This window comes from Mustela erminea, chromosome 10 (assembly GCF_009829155.1).
Source record: "Mustela erminea isolate mMusErm1 chromosome 10, mMusErm1.Pri, whole genome shotgun sequence".
In the NCBI taxonomy this organism is placed as follows: Eukaryota; Metazoa; Chordata; class Mammalia; order Carnivora; family Mustelidae; genus Mustela; species Mustela erminea.
This window is the reverse complement of record NC_045623.1, coordinates 77,803,213-77,821,932: the sequence shown is the minus strand read 5'-3', so window position 1 is coordinate 77,821,932 and position 18,720 is coordinate 77,803,213. Positions and strand designations below refer to the sequence as shown.

Here is an 18,720-nt window from a genome sequence, read left to right as displayed (position 1 = left end):
CTTGGCTGCCAACCCCAGATGCCGGCCCCATCACTGAGACCATCTGACTTTACCCTCCCCAGATCAAGCCTGACTCCAAGTGCCCAGCCTGGTTCAGTCCTGGCTCTTGTCCTTGTTCCTTGTGAGACCCAGAGCCTTGATCCTACTCACAGGTTCTAGAGCTGCTGAGTCCAGGGACCATGCCCCTCACCTACAGTCTCCTGACCATGCTGGAGGGATGGTCATTTAAGAAGCACTCTTTAGCACTGCCTATGTGCCAGATAATTTGCTCAGCATCAGGGATACCACAGTGACCAAAAGATAATTCCTGCCTTCACGCAGAACTTACATTCTGGTGGAGGAAATGGAAGCAAACTAGTAGATACATTAAAAAAAAAAAAAAAAAAAAACCAGGGAAGGGGAATAAGAAATGTCAGAAAAGGGCACAGGAAAGTAGGTAGTCTGAGAATGCTTTACTGAAGGATAACTAAAAGAAGTGAGAGAACCATGGGACTCCTGGAGAAAGTGCTCCAGGCATAGGGCATAGCAAGTGCGAAGGCCCTGAGGCAGAAGCTTGTCTGACAAAGAACAGAGGCCACTGGCCAGAGCACAGGGGCATGGGTAGAGGGGCAGCTAGTGGCTAGGGAAGAGCTGAAGTCTGCACACAAAGGTCTCTTGAGGGCTGTGGAGGGTGCAGGACAGCCGTGACAAGGTCTGTTGATGTGAAACAGGATCCCCGTGGTGGCCAGGTTGAGAATACACTGTGGTGGGAAAGGTGGGGGGGACGCAGGTGATTATAGGAGGACACTGTAAGAGATGGCAATGGCTTGCCCCAGGAAGTGAGAAACAAATAGGCAGTTTCTGGGCATGGTTTCAAGGGTTGAGCTGACAAGATCTGCTGATGGACATGAGACAGAGCAGTCTGGGCCCTGAACACCTGGAAAAATAAAGTTGCCCGTGCAGAGTGTGAACAAGCGCTTTGTTTTTCTCTTGCAAAAGATGCTCTTTTCCCCTCTGGCCACTTACAAGACATTCAAAAGGACATTGAGCAAGTGAACGGTGAGGCACCCAGTTTCTCCACCCGTGTGACACGGCACACCCTGTACGTTACCAGCTCCTGGGCAGGGGCTTTTTTTGTTGTTGTTGTTCTGGTGTGGATTTTCAGAGCGGTAGGCCTGATGAGTTTATCGCTTACATCTATCCCCAGAACTCCAAATTAACACCACGTGATTCAAAATTTTATCAATGTGCTCCTCGAAACATATTACAGAAAAAACAAATATTACTAAAGACAAAATCCAACATCGTCCTTCACCAGGGAGGAGGGGCTAAGCAAAGCAGAAATTTGGAAATTTGGGATGAAAAATGATACACTAGTAAGCCTCAAAGTCCAAGAAGAAATGAGTTTCTGAAAAATTACTGAGAAAGAGAATAACCTTTAAATTTAAAAAAAAAATGAAAACTATTCTCTTCAAGCGACTATTGTATACACACACACACACACATACACTTTAAAAATATGGATATATAGGTGCACCATAATACTGCATGAGCTCTTAGGCTTGAATAAAATAAATTCAGCTAGGAGAAATGGAAAGACATGAGCTAGAACAGCATGTCTCTTAAAAATCTATCTCCCTCCAATGGAGCAATATTGAATTAAGTCAACTTTTAAAATAAATTCTTGAACAACTGTCCCAAGAACCTGATGAGTCACCATGGTTCTTAACATTTGTGTGTGTTGCTCTGAGGATGTGTCCACTGAACACCCCAGTGGACATTACACAGATGGCTGGAGACCCAACACGAAACCCTGGGGAGAAGTCCGACTGGACGTACATGTCTGGGAGCCATCAGCCAGCAGAGGCATAGCGAGTCACCTTGGGATTTTAGACAATGGAAAGGAGGATGATGGAGACCGAGCCCAAGGAACCCTAATATTTAGAAATCAGGAGATGATGGAAAATCACCAAAGAGGAGGAGAAAGTGCCACTGGCAAAGAAAGAGCATCAAGAAAGATGGCGCCATGGAAACCAATGGACGAAGGGTTTCAAGGAAGGGAGAAGAAGGAGGGATCAATGGTGCCAAATGCTGCTGGCAGGTCGGGGAAGAACAGAAGTGAGAATGGACCACAGAATTCTACAGGGTAGAGGGTGCTGTTGACCTTCATGAGAGTAGTTCTGAGGGGGTGATGAGCCCAAAGGTGTACCTGGAATGGGCTGAGAGAGAACTGGAGGAAAGACACAGAGGGGAGCAAGTATGGTTCACTCCTCCTGGGCATCAGAAAAATCTGCTGATACAAGCTGTTCAATCAAAGGTGTGCTTTTAAGGTGGGAAACTTCAAGTTTGGACACACTGAACTGAATGGGCCAGGAGAGAGGCAATGAATGGCTGCAGTGACATATCGGGGAAGACGGGAAGAGATGGGACCCAGCACCCTCTGACGGGGGACCCGGGTGCTCTTCTTTCAGCTGGGCTTCTGGGTGATGCGGTCGGCAGGGTCTGGGATGGAGTCCTGCTAAAGGCCTGAAGGGCTCAGGGGCAGCCCTGGGGCAACCCCGTGTCCCTGAGTCACCTTACCCACCCTCCCTGGTCCAACCACAGCAGAGCTTCCATTCCTTGCCCTAGATTCCAGTTCCGAGTTGAGGCTGGGCTGCCCCTCTAAATACCAGTCTCTCCTCAATCCCTTACTCCCTGGCTGTGGTCACCTTTCTGAACATCCCCACCCTTGCTGGGCCTGGCCTTTCTGGCTCTTATGTCTGATTCATCGTTCCCTTGGGACCGAAGCCCCAAGATCCCCATCCCTCAAAGCTCGGATGACCACCTCCAGCAGCTAGGTAGTGTTACTGATCCCAGTTTCTCCTTCTTTCACACCAGTCCTCGGGGCTAAGCTCCCAGCTTTCCTTGCAACGAGTGAACTTGAGTTAGGACAATATAAGCATTGCCCTCAATGAACAATATAACTTTGTATGAGTGAAAACAACATTCCCTAACAAAGGAGGCCTTCTAAAACAACCCAGGCAAATGCATAGGTGCTGGGTGAGAGAGCCAACACATTCCTGATGGGCACTCCCAGAGGCCGTCTGGAAAATGCAAGCTTTGTTCGGGTGTGGAAGTGATGCAGAGCGAAGGGAGGGGGCTGTGTGCCAGGAAAATCAAGGCAACAAATAGGAACCGATGCATAGTGTGTACAAAGCAAGGCCCTAGGACCCGAGTCAAGAGAGGTCCTGGAATGAATTTCAGTGCCATGGTTATTCTAGAAGTAACACAAAGAACCATGGAGTTTTCTCCATGGTGGGACCTGAGAGGTTAGTTAAAAGAGAGGGTTGAGACTGGATAGGACTTGGTAGTGGGCAGAACTCAGCAGACCCAGAGGGGGATCTGCAACAGGGATGGGTCAGACTGGGGGTCCATTCTGTAGATAAGGCAGCCATAGAAGGCCCTGGGGCCCAAGTGTGACATAGGTAGAACTCTGATCAGACACTCAATGGCACCAACATGGGTATCTGGAGGGAGGGGGGCCAGAGACCCCAGCTGAGTTATGAACCACTTCATGTGGACACCAGAATTTGGGGACTAATAAGAAGTGGGGGGGGGTGGCTAGGGGAAAAGGTGCCCAAGATGATACTAAGGTTTTGAGTGTCAAGGTGTGGGTACATCATCTGAGATCTGGATGCAGAAGATTCTCTTGGTGGTTTGGTTGGCACATGCTGAAGTTGAGGGGCCCAGGAGGCATCAGTTCAGGAGTGAGGCTCTATCTGGAGACCCAGATTTAGTGTTGCTCACACAGCGACAAGGTTAGAAGAAGAGTGAGATAATGCTGACAAGGGAGAACACTCAAGGTCAAAAGAAATCAGTCCGACTGACCAGGTACAAGAGTCACTGTTACACCCAGACTGCTGACCCAGCTACCTTCCCTCGCCACCCGTCTCCTCCACCTTCCCAGGCCTAGCTCCACCCTGTCCAGGAAGCCCCTTCTGGCTGTCCAGCCCCAGAAGTCCCCGCCTGCTGGGAGCATCTCGACATTAGCAGTCCACACATCAGCACCCAGCCCTTGTTGCCACCCGAACCAGTCTCCCAGCACCTGGAGCACAGAGCCATGGTTGACCCCCTTGGCTCTTGGTTTCTTTGGGCACAGGCACCCAGAAGGCATTGAATAAATGGGTCCTCCTGGATGGACTGATGAATTGATCGATTGCTGGGCTGGAGGTCAAGTCGAAGGGTAAGGAGACCAGCGAGTAGTTTGACTAGTGATAAAAAGACTCATGAGCATGGGACTCGCGACATCTCTTTGTGTCTGGCTTCTCGACTTTTGGCTACGAATTCAATCTACGTCAATCAACAAGGATACATTTCAACAACGCTATTGAGGAAAAACAAGGTGCAGACAGATGTGAGACCTACTGAAGTCATTAGCACTGTCGACTGAATATCTCTGGGGTCCCCCACGTGCACCGGAGCGCTCTCCCCCATTCTCTCCCCAAAGCAGGTGAGGCCGCAGGGGGCTTGCCCTGGCCATTCACGGGAATAGAAGCTTCTGGGTGCAAGCTGTAAGGGCCAGGGCACAGCTGACTATTTCTCACCTTCCTTTCTCAGTCTCCATCACCCTAGGTCTCTGAGTGACCCCTAACGACAGAAGCCCATCACAGACCCTTATCAAACAGGTCCTTGAGGGATAGCAATGCTTGCTGTGTTAAAAAAAAAAAAAAAAGAAAGAAAGAAAGAAAGGAAAGAAGTAGAAAAAGAAAGGAAAAAGGGAGAAACTAGTCGAAGACAAAACTGTGGTGACCTCAGATGGGGGTGCTTGAAGGATACAGTCAGTTTCTGGGTGGGGGGACACCCTCGGCAATTTGAAGGGGACAAGGGGTTTTGTGGCTGGTTGAATGGATGGTCACATCCTTGGCCCCAACCATGAAATGCTGGAGGTGCCCCCTGTTATACAGCAATCTAGAACATGCCCCCCAAATTTCCAAACATTCCTGGGGGGTAGAGAGCAGCCCTCAGAGAACCATGAATGGAGAGGGATTGCCAGAAGCCGGGGGTGGGAGGCACAGCGGGGGCCTCGATGGGACAGCTGGGCGGTAGGAGAAAAGAATCTGACGGGTGACACCATGTGGCCCCAAACTGCCCCAGCTGGACATGGCGAGCTGAGCATGAAGAAGCCATGTCTCACAGTCTGCAGAACCGAGCCATGTCATCCCGGAGGGAGGGGGACACACGAGGTGGCTCCGGCAGTGACAACATACCCTGATGCCCATTTGTTAGTGTCCTGAACCACCACCCTTAACGTGGGGGAACAAAGGACCTCCTGCTCAACCCGTAAAGCATGTCCTTCCCCTCTTACGGATGAAGAAACAGAGCTGGAGACTCGACGGCTAGTCTGAGCAGGAGAATGCTAAGCAAGAGAGGTAGGGAGGGTGAGCCTGGAAAGGGAGGGAGATCCTGGAACAGAGCAGGTGGGACTAAGTGGCAACCTGGATGGGACAGTGAGGGGAGGAGGGTCTCAAGGCCCAGGCTGTAGGAAGAGAAGGGGACTCAGGGGGTAACCTCTCATGTTTCAGCTGAAGGCGGAGACTCCAGGAAGGGGGAGAGGTTCCTGCCAGCTGCCCTTCCTGAGCTCGGGCTTCCCAGGAAAACAAGGGCAGCAGGGAGCCTCCTTGGGGACCCCATCTCCAGTCTGGAGGCTGCTGCTTCTCAGGGAAGAAGCAAACCTTTTGGTGCACACCAGCTATCCCTCAGCAGCCCCTCAGCGTCTCACAGACGGTTCTTGAAGCCAGAGGTGAGAAGGCCAGTCATTGTGACCAGACGCATCAGTCCTAGGATGAATGAAGTCTTAGGGGGCCTCTTCGGTACCCAGTGATATGAGACCCAGAGACACAAGAGGGCGCTCTATTCAAATAACAGGGACAAAGCCGTTCTGCCCTCAGCGGGAAAGAGGCTTAGTATTTTGAAAAACCTTTGAGATTTGAGACAAACTATGAGAGACTGGACTCTGAGAAACAAACTGAGGGTTTTGGAGGGGAGGGGAAGTGGGGGGTTGGGTGAGCCTGGTGGTGGGTATTAAGGAAGGCATGTATTGCATGGAGCACTGGGGGTGGTGCATAAACAGTGAATCTTGGAACACTGAAAAAATTAAAAAATATATACAAATCCTTTTGAAACTTCCTTCTTCTTTATCTCCCCCAACTTCCAAGTATGTAATCAGCCACAAACAAACAGCCTCACAAACCCTGGGGCAGCTGCTCTTTCTGCTCACAGGTCCTGTCCCCAGGCTTTAATATGACCACCATTTGCACCAACCCCCCCCCCCCCCAAACCAAGACAAACAAACAAAAAAAACCCCACACCTTCGGGCTACTGTTTCTCATGAAGCTGCTACTGGAACTCTGGACAGGATGTTTCTCTCCCTAGAGAGAAACCTCTACCACTGCTTTTTTTTTTTTTTTTTGCCATCCTTGACCGCCTCCATTGACCCTTAGTTGCAACAACCCAACTCTTCCAATTTTGTTTCCAAACATCCCCCTCTCCCGACAGCCCCTGTTCCTCACTGCCACCAGAAGATGCCCTCCGGTGGCCTTGGGGAGCTTGGCCATCTCTGCTCTCCCCAACCAACAGAGGAATCCGGCACCTCCCACTTTGATTTGCTGAGTTAGGCACCCGCAGGTGCTAGAGATTGGCAGGTCCCCAGTGACACCCCCGTTTGCAGGTGCTCACGTTCGGTGACGACTCTCTGCCTTGGCAGGTAGTGCTATCGTCCCTTGGGACTGCGTGGGACGAGGGCTGCGTTGATCACACTGGGAACACAGACACAGGACCCTGAGACAGACACCACAGCCCCGGGAGCAAACACGTGGTCACACAGAACACAGCTGGCACAAAACTTCCACAAAGCAAGTCCACAACAAGGCACCCTTCCGAAGCCCAGAGGGCCCCACAGTGTGAGTTGTGAGATGCTTAGATCGTTGGGTTTTCAAAGATAAGCACCAAGGGTAAAAAAACCAGCAATGATATTCCAAATATTTACCAACCAATGAGTCCCAGGCCCCAACCAGTCAGAATGGAGACCGGTGTAGACAGTTGGAGTGAGCAGCACCTTTGTGATCAGCCCGGTGAACAGCGTGTGGGCAGAGCCCGAGTCCCCTGTGGGACAGTGCACATGCCGAGGTGGCTGTTTGCGCAGGACAGAGTGATCTGGGGGACCATGCCCTAGGTAGATGGCAGTCGGGACACGGGACCTAGTCGGCGCGCTGTCAGCCCCAGTGCCGCGACTAGAAACGCAGTCGACATCTGAAGAAAGAAGGGGCTGGAGGAAGACCCAGACTGCTCCAGTCCTCGGCACACAGCCAGCTCCCATCCCCCGCCAGAGAGCCCGGCGTTGGGGACCAGAGACGGCCAGCGAGTCCCGTGAAGGTGGCGGCTGCTGGAAAGCGCCCATGGGCGCAGCGTAGCCGGGGGAGACACTCACCGCCTCTCACCACGGACGGTACCGCCTCTGCCTCCGCAGGAAGCAGAACCAAACGCTGCCAACCAGACACGATTCTTACCCTCCTTCGAAGATTTTGATCCTCGCTGGCTCCCCTCGTTTGGAGGCGGGAGCGTCCTCCTCCGGCTTCCCTCGCTTCTCTTCTTCCTTCTGCACTCTAGCTAGATCTTTCTGGCCTTCCGGGGAAACCAGCGAAGGGAGGTGAACCTGGCCCACCACAGGAATGACAAAATCACAAAGTCAATGACACAAGCACTGCGTGGAGCGGGAGTCGTGGAGCGGGGCCTTCGGGGGCCCTGCGTGCGCCGCACTCGCTCTTCCCTCCACCCCGTGAAGACATGCTAGAAGCTCCAGCGGGCAGAAAGAAGGAGCTGGCTTCCCAGAGAGCTGAAGTCCCTTCTCCCAAGGCCACCTGGTTAGTTGGGTGTCCAAACTGGGACTCTCATCAGGACTTTGTCCTGGAGAGACCAGGCCTTCCCACGAGAGCCGTGTTTGCTTTTTTCTTTTCACACTAGTCTAGAATCTTCTGGGAACAGGCCCTTATCTTGGTTACACCTGCACCCGAAACAAGGCCTGCCTCAGAGAAGAGTGTGAGGAAGGAGGAGCAAATAAATGAAGCCTCCATGCCGAGATTAATTGCTCCAATTCTCCTTTACAAATCAGAAAATGAAGGTCACCCCGCAAGTTAAGGGCATTGCGGGGAGCAGAGTGCAGGTCTTCTGAGGGCCATGACCAAAACTTTGCGTGCACACTGATGGGCATGCACCTGGAAGGGCGTGTGCAGGCTCTGGCCGGTAGTCTAAGGGAACCCATTCTGTTCACAGAGCTAAGGGTCTCAGTGGTGGGAGCTGGCTCAGGAGGGAAACAGGTCCTCTAGACCCTCTGCCAGCTGTGCCTGGAGTGATGCTCTCTTCCTACTTCATGCCACTGTCAGTTAAGGTCATGGTTACAGCCCGTGGGAGAAGCACCCATGTCTCTTGATGCCAGGACAGTCTAAACCACGGGCTCCCAGGCCAGCTGTGCTGTTTGCCCTTATATGGGGTGCTTGGGCTGAGCAGAAAGAGAGCTGGTTGGGAGTCAGGGGACCTGGGTGTTAACGCCACACAGACTCCATTGCATGCTGAGCCACGCTTGGGTAGCTCTAAGCCCTCCTCTTTCTGGGCTTAGTTCGCCTCTGAGGAGATTTAGATCATCTTGAAGATCTATCCCAGGGCCAATGTCTATGACTCAGTGATCCCCCCAAACTGTCTCATCAGCACTGGAGATGAGGAGTGGAAACCGAGGGAGGCTACGGACTGCTGCTCTGCCAGAAGGCAGCAGATACTGCGCCGTGCCCGTGGAGTTCCAGAACACGCTCTTTTCACTCCTATCTTGGCCTGCCATCTGAGCCATCCATGGAATGACCAAGGGGGACTTCCACAGGCTGACGGAGGACTTCTTTCTCACAACCAGCTGTGATGTCTGGACAGAGCTGGAGGAGACTGGTTGGGTGGCAAAGTGCCATTCTATCAGGAAACACTGTTGGAACTGAGAGGGGGACCAGGAGTCTGCATTGGCTTTTAAAGACAATAATACGATTGTCTTTAAATCGTAAAAATGATTGTTGAGTGCTGGTGTGCCAAGCACTGTTCTGAACACACTTTGTATATTTTAACTCACTTACCTCCACAGCCCTAAGAGCTGAGTATTTTTTGCACCTCTAGTTTATAGATGAGGAAACCAAGGCACAGACAGAAGAGGTAACTGGCCCAAGGTCACACAGCTAGTATGGGAGGTAGTGGGAAATGTGGCACTGAGTCCTTGTTTTCAATTTGTTTGCAATATGTGGTTGTCAAAGTGACCCCCAAAGGGGAGAAAAAAGCAGGAGAAACTGGGAAATGGGACATGGCTGCAAAGTGACTTTTGTCTAAGCTGGGGTTTCTCCAGGGCTTAGATATGGGGGGAGAAAAATACCCGTGACCCAACTGAAATTTGGTAGTGTGGCCTAGACCTACATGAGGATAGTTTGGAAGATCTTTACAATGCTAAAATAGCCCAAAGGGCTCTTCAGAGCTACTAACAGAGAGTGGAAACTATAAGACAAAAGACTGCTCAGGAAAGAAATCTCTTAAAGTACTGTCCAAAGACTGGTTGGGTTGTACCAAGAGATGATGAGCTCCCCATCACTGGAGCCATGCAAAAAGAGAGAGGTGTGTAATTGTAGGAAGGCATGAAGTGGTGGGCCATGCAGCTATATGAATACACCATACGGGTGCACTTGTGGTAGGAAACACGCCAGTGGATCTAGCGTTTTATTTTAAGAAAAAGTTTGCAGGTTTCAGCTCATTTGATGAAAGTTGCCTTTTAAACCAAAGATGGCCAAACTCAATTAAGTTAACTCTTCCTTTCTCTTACATGGACTTTTAGTATATAGTCATTCAAACAGAGGAAGTCCAGATCGTTGGAAAGGGCTTTGGAGTGAGGTCTGGTTTTGAATTGCGGTGCTGACATTTACTGTGTAGCCCTCTTCAGGTTACCTAACTTCTCTGAACTGGCCATTTCATTTATAAAATGGTGATACAGTACCCTAACTTTCAAGGTGGTTGTGAGGACGAAAGCAAAGTTCTACACAACGTGGCCCACAGCAGGGGCATGAGAAGTTTTAAGTATGAATACAATTACAACAGCATCTTGGGGGGAGCTGTGGCCAGGAAGACATGCTGGAGAGAAATCAGTCACAATGTTTATGGCAAACATGGAGATCTCATCTAGGGATGTCTGTAAACTGACAAGGATATTCAGAGACTAGATCTGGGAAACAATCCTGTGAAGACTATCCAGCTGAGCTAGGGACAAATTTGGTGCACAAAATTCACTGGGTGATCAAAGAGGTGGAGACGAATATAGGAGGAGCTCCCAAACACAGTTCTGTTCGTGTGTCTGTGATACAAATTTAGTTTGGTGGATTTAGGCCTGATTTGATCAAAGCGTCTGATCTGAAGACACTCTGATGAACATTTTAAAATCTGCAGTCACGGGACGCCTGGGTGGCTCAGTTGGGTTGGACGACTGCCTTTGGCTCAGGTCATGATCCTGGAGTCCCGGAATCGAGTCCCGCATCGGGCTCCCAGCTCCATGGGGAGTCTGCTTCACTCTCTGACCTTCTCCTCGCTCATGCTCTCTCTCACTGTCTCTCTCTCAAATAAATAAATAAATAAAATCTTAAAAAAAATCTGCAGTCACTTTTATGGTTTTGTTTCCTCCAATAATAGAAAGAAAAAAAATTGATTCTCTGGAGTCAGAGAGGTCTAAGTTCAAATTGAGTGTGCCAAAGACCTGCTATGTGACCTTGACCTCTCTCACCCTCTGACCCTGGGGTACCTCATCCATAGCTGAGCTGGGAGGTGGTCTGGCTGCCTCCTGGGTAGAGACAGCTCTGACTGGGTTTAGCACAGCGTCTGGCACACCAAGGTGACTCAATCAACAAGACCAACTCTTATTCCACACACACCAAGTTGGCGTGGTTTCGCATGGCCTGGGTGCTCAGGCTGGCCCTACTGGGGTATGCAGGTGTCATGTATCTGAGGCAAAGAGGGAATTATCAAACGTCAAACTCCCTGGACTGGCAGGGGTCTGTTCGTTGTATGGTTCCTGAAGCAGGCTCAGGTCAGAGGCACTGGAGGAGAACCTGCGACCTTGGTCAGGGCTGGGTGCTGACACACAGCATAGATGGGTCAGGCTGTGAGTGGTCTTGCCCCCTAGTGGCAACGAGGAACACTGCAGCCAAGCTCTGTTGGCTATCCTGCTCACGGGAGAGAAAGCCGCAGTATTTCAGGAGCTGCTGGTGTCACATCCTAGAAACTTGAGGAGTGGGAAGATTCTGAGTGCTACCAGAGAATGGAAATAGTAGGTGTGGAGAATAAGAAAATCAGGAGAAGGCTAACAGGACCATGGAAGAACACGTGGAGTGGCATAAAGTTTTGAAAATGAAGTAGGCTTTCCCACCAGCCAAGTTTTCCAAGTTGGTCTCTTGGAGAACATTTTCCACGCTGGCTCCGACTGTGTCTTTGATTTGACAATAGTGGCTAATGGGAAAACAGGACGACTTTAAAGCTCATTTCATTGGAATGTATCTAGCCTGGTGATGGGAGAGACACACTGACAAAGAAACCCAATAAATATGTTTCCTTATAAGATACCCAGTCACAGCTGACAGGGGGCAAACCCACCCACTCACCCGGCTCTAGTTACGCAAATAGAACTTGAGGGGAATGTGCCTTTAAAAGCTCAGCAGGACCTCTAAAGCTGACTTACCTCTGTCATGCGGGGCTTGCGGGAGCTGGATGGCACAAGCCTTCCTGTCTCAGGATGCGGAGCTGTGGCCATGGTGTATGTTTCTTTGCTCACCTTCTGCTTAGACCTCAGGAGGGACAAAGCAGCTTTAGTGGAAACCCCCGGAAGGTTGGGGTTGTACAAACTTATGCACCAACCAGCGTAAACAGAGGACCTCCTATCTGCATGCTGGATGTGATTTGGCTTAATGTAGTTTAAATAGCACCAACTGACATTAGTGGTCGTGTGGAGGCTGGGGGACTGCAGTACCTTCTTTGAGTCCGTACCTTCTTGCGACTTGGCTGGCCTGGGGGACGTTTCTGACAGAGGCAGCGAGCTGGAAGGTGCCAGTGGAGGGAGGTCAGGTTGTTCCTTGGAATCTTCTTTCTTCACACTCAGTGGGGGCAGCCCTCTTCGGTGAGGCTTACTGGATGGCTGGGTGTATTCCTTCAATGCCTCTGAGCCTGGGGCCGTTGCATGGGGCAATGAGGAGTGCGGAAGGGGAGTCATTTCTTTTGGGTCAGAAGGATCTGAGGATAGGCTGGATGCTGTTTCTAGCTCCCTCCTGCCCTGGCTCTGGCTGCCCAGGTGGGATTTCTCTGGCCTTTTGCTGTCCTCTGTGCTGGTGAGCACCACACTGCATGGTTTTACCAGCTCGAGTGTTTCATCTGCCTTGGAAACCTCCTCTTCCTTCACCCTTTTTTGCTGCTGGGTTTCCATGGTAAGTTCCAGGCTGCCAGCCGGTGAAAGGACGCGTTTGCTCCCCCCAACTGTGGAAGAACTCCCCTCCAAGCTCACAACAGTCTCTGATGACAGGGAAGTGCCTTTTCTTTCTGGTAACGTCACAGGCACTCTCAAGTATGGAGTCGGGAAGCCTCTGCTCTGCTCTTCACTTCCCCTAGCCGAGCCAGGTCTGACCTCATACACATCTGTCCCACACACTGTCGTCCCTTTGCACGGGGGCTCCTCACACTTGGGAAGAGTTGCAGTTGCTGAGCTGCCTTGGGACTGGGTGACCAGGAGCTGGGAGAGGGTGGTGTACATGACACTCCCATAGGACGGCATGTTGGTCTGAATGCGGACTGGCACAACCAGGGACACCGTGGCATCGGGACAGGCCGGCAGGGTAGGCGGAGGGGCTGATGTGGGTGCTGAGCAGCTGGCTGGGGGATCCCTGGGGGGCAGCTGGACATCATTGCCGTACTCTGTGCTGGGGGAAAGGCCCGTGCTTCCTGTTGCCAGCGGGGCAGGGCTGGTTTTGATCTGGGGCAGATGGCTTTCCACATCCCCAGGGAGTGGAAGCGAGAACTGGGATTGCAGAGGCAGGAAGAATCCAGAAGAGAGTGCTGACGAGGCTGGGTAGGGCACGGGGAGAAATGAAGGGGGCTGCCTGAAGGGGATGCTGGCTGGGTGAGGCAGGAGCTGGGGGAGGGGGAGCTGGCCGGGGTGCAGAACGGTAGGCTGGAGAGGAAGTGGCGGGGCTTGAAATAAGGAGGGAGGAAGAGGGGGCATAGAGTATGGTGCAGAGAGGAGGCTGGACATGGCCTGGGTGGAGAAGAACTCTGAAGACTGTCCTGGCTCATGCTGTAAGAGGTGCTGGAAGGAGAAAAGGGAGACGGGTGGGGGCAGGTACGGCTTCTCATGCAGGGGCAGCTGGGCAATGGGGTGGTGAAACACCTGCAGGGCTTCTGTGTAAGGTGGAGTGGACCCCAGTGGGGGTCTGTCCTGCACCTGGCTCTTGCCTCCCGGGTGCCCGCTGTGTGAGGTGGCCGCTGAGGAACTCTGGAGCAATGAGATTTTGGTGGAAGGTTTACTGCATGAGGGCTTTGGTTCCTCGCTCTCCTGTCTCCCCTTGGGGGTGGTCTCTAGCTCGGGGTCTGGAGGCCTGCTCAGAGAGGCCTGTCTCACCAAAAAGCATTTCCTTCTCTCTGGCGGGGCCGGCGGGACCACAGGGGTCGCGGGGGCTGCAGGGGCCAGCACAGAGGGGCCTGTCAAGGACAAGCTGCCGTAGTCGAATGATTTGCTGCGTGTCTCAGTCATATGCGCAGAATGGGAGATGTTGGGGCTCTGCTCTGAGGCTGACCTCCGCATCTCTCGGGCGTGTGGGTGGTGGCTGGGGACAGTCAGCATGTGGGTGCCCAAGGGTTTGGGGCGTGGGTCGGATGAGAGCCCAGGGGCCTCGGCTTTTCCGTGGTCATCCCTCTCGAAGGAGGCAGAGCGGCTGGACCCGCTCAGGGAGACACTGCTTTCCTGGCTGGGACTGCGAGACAGGGGTGCAGACGACTCAAAGCTGGACTCCCCCGACGACTGGGCCATCTCTGCCAGGCGCAGCCTCTTCTTCTTGGGTGGCAGCTTCTCAGCTGGGAGCTGGGCAAGCGTCTGGCTGCGCTGGGGCCACTGGAATTCCTCTGTCTTCTCGGGTTCCTTAGGGGGCGGCTCAGGCTCCGTGTCTGGCCGGTCGGGCTCCTCAGTCACCAGGATCTCGGGGACCTGAATGTTGGGCTGGCGGACCAGCCTGGGCTGCAGGGAGTGGGCTGAGCGTCCGTGCGGGGCGGGGGGAGGGGAGGAGAATGGGACCGGGGGCTTGTCTTCCCCTTCCAAGCCGCTGGGCTGCTCCAGAGAGTCGGACTTCTCGAAGGAGCTGGTGTGCTGGATGACAGAGATTTCTTTGGATGTTGTTCTCCTCTCCTTCCCTGACTCTAGCCCAGACCCTGGCTTGGGAGTCCTTGGCTGGAAGCCCGTGGGTCCCTCCAGGGAGGGCACTGACTTACTCGGCTCTGCTGGTGACTTGGTGGACTCCAGGGGAAGGTTCCGAGAAGCATCCGACGGGCCGGAGCTGCCGAACTGACTTTTCGCCGACTCGAAGGCGGGTGGCTCTTCCTCATCCCCAAGGCTCTTCTCTTTCCTCCTCTTCCTCAGTGGGGTGAGTTCCAAGGTGGTCCCCAGTTTGTAATGCATCATCTGGGACCAGGGCTCGTGCTCGGCCTGGCTCTTTTCCGCCTCCGGGGACGCGTGAGCACCACCTGCAGAGACGGGCTTCGAGATCTGAAGCTCTGAGCAGTAGTACTTTCGATGGGCTTCGTAGTTGTCCCTCTTCTTGTACCGAGCACCACATATGTTACATTCATAGATCACCCCTTTTGTTTTCAAACCCTTCTTTGTCTTTTTGGTGAGTTCGCTTTCCTTGGTTTCTGGCTCGTCTGTGGGCTTGGAGGCCGTGTCTTTGCTACTGGGCCCCGCCTCCTCCGAACTGTACTCCCCTCCCAAAGGTAGTTCGATGGCCGGCTGACGCTTGAGCATCCGGGGGTGGGAGGTAAACACGTGACTGCTGCGGCTCAGGGCTTCCGAGTCGGCGACGTGGTCGTCGAAGGAGTAGCTACCTCGGAAGGTGTGATGGGGGGTGCTGAGGGTGCAGGTGGTAGAAGGCATTGAATGGCTTCTCAGCAGAGGCACAGGGGGGGTGGTGCTGGGCGGGTGCTGGAGGCTCAGCAGTGATTGTTCAGGCTTGGTGGCTTTCTCGCCGTGGGACGACAGGGGCTCCCGGTAGAGGCTGGATTTGGGTGACTCCATGCTGCTGCGCCTGGACAGCGAGCTCCTCCTTGGCTTCACGCTGTCGATCTCGCTGGTGTCCACCACGGCCTCGTTGATGGTGATGAGCTTGGTGATGTGCTCGATGACCTGCGTCCGGGGCACAGACAAAGGCACCAGGCTGGGCTTGTCTTCAGTGGCCAGGGGCAGGAGGGGCTGGGTGGAGGTGGCCGTCAGCATGGCGGTCCGCTGCCCGATCCGTCCGCACTTGCCCAAGATGATCTCGGCGTAGGACCTGGCGTTGGTGTTTGGGGGGCTGACCTGCTGCTCGGCGCTCTCAGAGCGGGAGAAATACCCAGATTCTGTACTCCCTTTGCTGCCTGGGCTCAGAAACGCCTGCTCGTCCATCACCTTCTTCCTCTCACTCAAGCGGAGGGCCAGCTTCTGCTTTATGGTGTGGGTGTCTTCGGGTTTCTGGCTCAGGGGGTGTTCTGACGAGGGCTCCGTGAATGGAGTGGTGTCCTCGAGCGACGGGGCTGAGCTGGACTGGGACAGGGAACAGCGCTCGTGGCTGGAGCCCTGGCTCCCGGAGCTATACAGACCACTAGATAGAAGGGGGTGCTTAGGCCTGGGGGAGAGCTCTGCGGGGTGGGCAGATGCGCTGCCCGTTTCCTCCTCCGAATCTGTGCTTTCCCCCTCAGTGGGCTCCTCGAACTCCTCCCCGGGGACCCTCTCCATCTCCAGCCCCGGGGGGTACATCTCGCCACCCACTCCTGAGGCCAGACCAGCTTTGATGCGGTGGGCATGGGACTTCCTGTGCTTGTATAGGTTACTCTTGGTCTTGAACGAGAAGCCGCAGGGGCCACAGGGGTAGGGTCTCTCGCCGGTGTGCGAGCGGATATGTTTCTGGAGCACACTGGGCTTGGCGCAGGGCCGGCTGCAGTACTGACATATGTACTTGCCTGGCTTCTGGGGTTTCCTCTCCTTCTTGTGTGCCTCTTCTGGGGGCTTCAAGGACACCTGGGAGGGACGGGGCACAAAGACTTTGGGGAGGCCAGGCAGGTCCTCAGGAGGGATGATAGAAGCGTGGGAAGGGAGGAGCTGGCCTGACGGATGAAGCCCAGGGGTCACGAAAGAGCTTGAGGGTCCAGGTCTCATGGGGTCGACCAGCTGCCACGTGGACCCCTCTAGGAGATGCTCCGGTTTGCCAGGCGACATGAATGCTGGTGTCAGAGGGTGCTGCGGAAGCTGTGAGATGGGGATGGAGGTGTCAATGGAGGACCTCTTGGGGGGCTTCTGCTGCTGGCCTGTTTTCTCCTGAGAGCCTTCCCTAAGAACTGATGGAGGGCCCGAGAAGGGCTGCGGGGCTAGGAGCTCCTGGAGGGGGCCCTCTTGGGGGACAGCCGTGCTGCTGCCTGGGTACGGGGCACCGGACGAAACACTGGCCTGCACGGCCTCTCCTTTGGTCAGCCGCTTCCGGGGACTTCCCTCAGCCTTCTTGGTGCCCTTGACACTTTGTTCAGGATCCATGACCTCCCCAGAGACTTCAGATGCTATTCAGGGAGGGCTGGGGCAGGCTGCATTTATGAATAATCCAAGTGTCCCAAGGAGGCGTCTGGCTTTGGCCACATTGGTCAAGAGCTGTGGAAGCCAAACCCAAGATGGGCTTTGGGAATTTTTTGCAAGTGTCACTGGCTGTGAGTGGACTCAGAGCAGGTCATTGGGGCCCAAACTATTCACATGGGTGAGGCATGGCCCTCTACTTTGAAGACAGAAAATGCGCCAGCACTTTCTGCTTGAATGTCTGTTGTGGAAACGTCATGAAGGATGTCAATGTTGCCATCATACTGTTTCAGTTGGCAGTGGCGAGTGGCCACCCACAAGTCCCCTGTGTGCTATGCGAGTGGTCGGAGGCTAGACACATCTGCAGGCACGTCCCACTCATCCCTCGTCCTGGCGCTGGAGAAGCCACGCTGGCTGCCTCAGGCAGCTCGGTCCAGTCCCTTCTCCCCTGGGGTCCCGTGTTGGAGATCCACAGCCACAGAGGGGAAGTCACGCTCTTCTAGTGATGAAAGCACACACACAGAAATACACATACACACAAGAGAAGGGAGAGTTACTGCAACGTGTCCACAACCTGTGCAGCATGGACTCTGTGAGACACGGTGATATCCCTAGAAGTTTAACCAGAGAGACTCAACCAGAAGTCACAGCCCTGCCTCCATGCACCTGAGCACAGCCCGAACCTCCCTCACCTGCATTCACAGAGGCGTTGGGTGACCTGAATGCCTTGGCAGTTCTGAGGACAGTGGCTATGTGGGGTGGTAGGAATGGGAGATGGGGGAGGGCAGGCTCTGGGAATGGCAGGGAAGTCAGGGATGGGAGGCCTAGGCTCTGCTCTGAGGCATGTTCAGCTCCCAAAGCCTCCATTGCCCAATCTATATAATGGGATAACATCAAATCCTGCCTCAGTTGCATCTCGGGGCTGCAGTGGAGTTCAACATGATAACGGATATGGACGCCACTGGGAAAATGTGGGCTGATCCTACAGCTGGGGTGTGATTCAGGGATGAGCTCTCCCATATAATCCCAATAATCTGAGAATGGATTATTCTCAGGTTAGTATTATTCGTTCTCTGGCCCTGGGCTCTGAAGGTATCTACAAGGGGCACCATTCCTGATCTTATTGCCCTTGCTAACCCAAGCCCGTGTTTCATGGAAAAGCTAAAACCCACTGCCTCAGCCCATGCAAACCCACAGTCTAACACAGCCATGGCTAGTTTGTCAAACAACAGCTGGGAGGGTCATTCTGGCAGGTTCTTCCAGCTTTTCCTGCCAGCCAAAGAGGAGAGGGGGCATGGGGTCCATCACCAGGCTCTGGCAGCCAGAAAGGGAGACATAGCTGAGTTCTTTGCATGAAGCTAAGTTTTGCTTGCAAAAAACTTTTTCCCATGCTACTTTAGACAGGGGCAGTGACGGGTGCACGAGGTCACCTACATCTTCAAATGACAGCCCTCCAGCAAAGGCAGTGACTGACTTTTGTCAACAGAAGGTCATAACTCAGCAAAGGCTCTTCTTTGAGCAATTCAAAGGCCTCCTCTAACTCAGTTAGAGAAGGCATCCTCACGACGCAGGCTGAGTGTACAGAAGGCCGAGGAATCTCATTTCTCATATTACTCTCAGTAGGATGGTCACATAAAATGGCATCATCCTAAGTGGGGCACTTTGAGAGTGAAAGAGGCATGACTAGTAATTATGGAGGAACAACAGGACAAAATCAGCGCTGTCCCAGACAAGCTGGAACGAATGGTCTCCTTACAATCCATAGTTACTTTGTGACCCCAGGCAGGCCCAAGTGCTGTCTCTGGGTATCTGGTACAAATTTTCATCTCTGCTCTGGGGACTGAAATTACACCAGG

The 18,720-nt window shown here is 53.4% G+C and overlaps 1 protein-coding gene across 10 annotated transcripts in view; it reads right to left on the bottom strand.

The window, feature by feature from the left end:
* Positions 1–18,720, bottom strand: part of HIVEP3 (HIVEP zinc finger 3) — a 454,163-nt gene that overhangs the window by 43,555 nt on the left and 391,888 nt on the right. For 9 of the 10 annotated variants that reach the window (XM_032361509.1, XM_032361518.1, XM_032361513.1 and 6 more), the window contains 2 exons: positions 11,756–17,363; positions 7,524–7,669 (listed from right to left, as the gene is read on the bottom strand). In XM_032361509.1, coding sequence (XP_032217400.1) covers positions 7,524–7,669; positions 11,756–16,831 — 5,222 coding nt within the window. In that variant the 5' untranslated portion in view covers positions 16,832–17,363. The remainder of the gene's footprint in view (positions 1–7,523; positions 7,670–11,755; positions 17,364–18,720) is intronic. The other variant, XM_032361514.1, reaches the window with a different exon arrangement.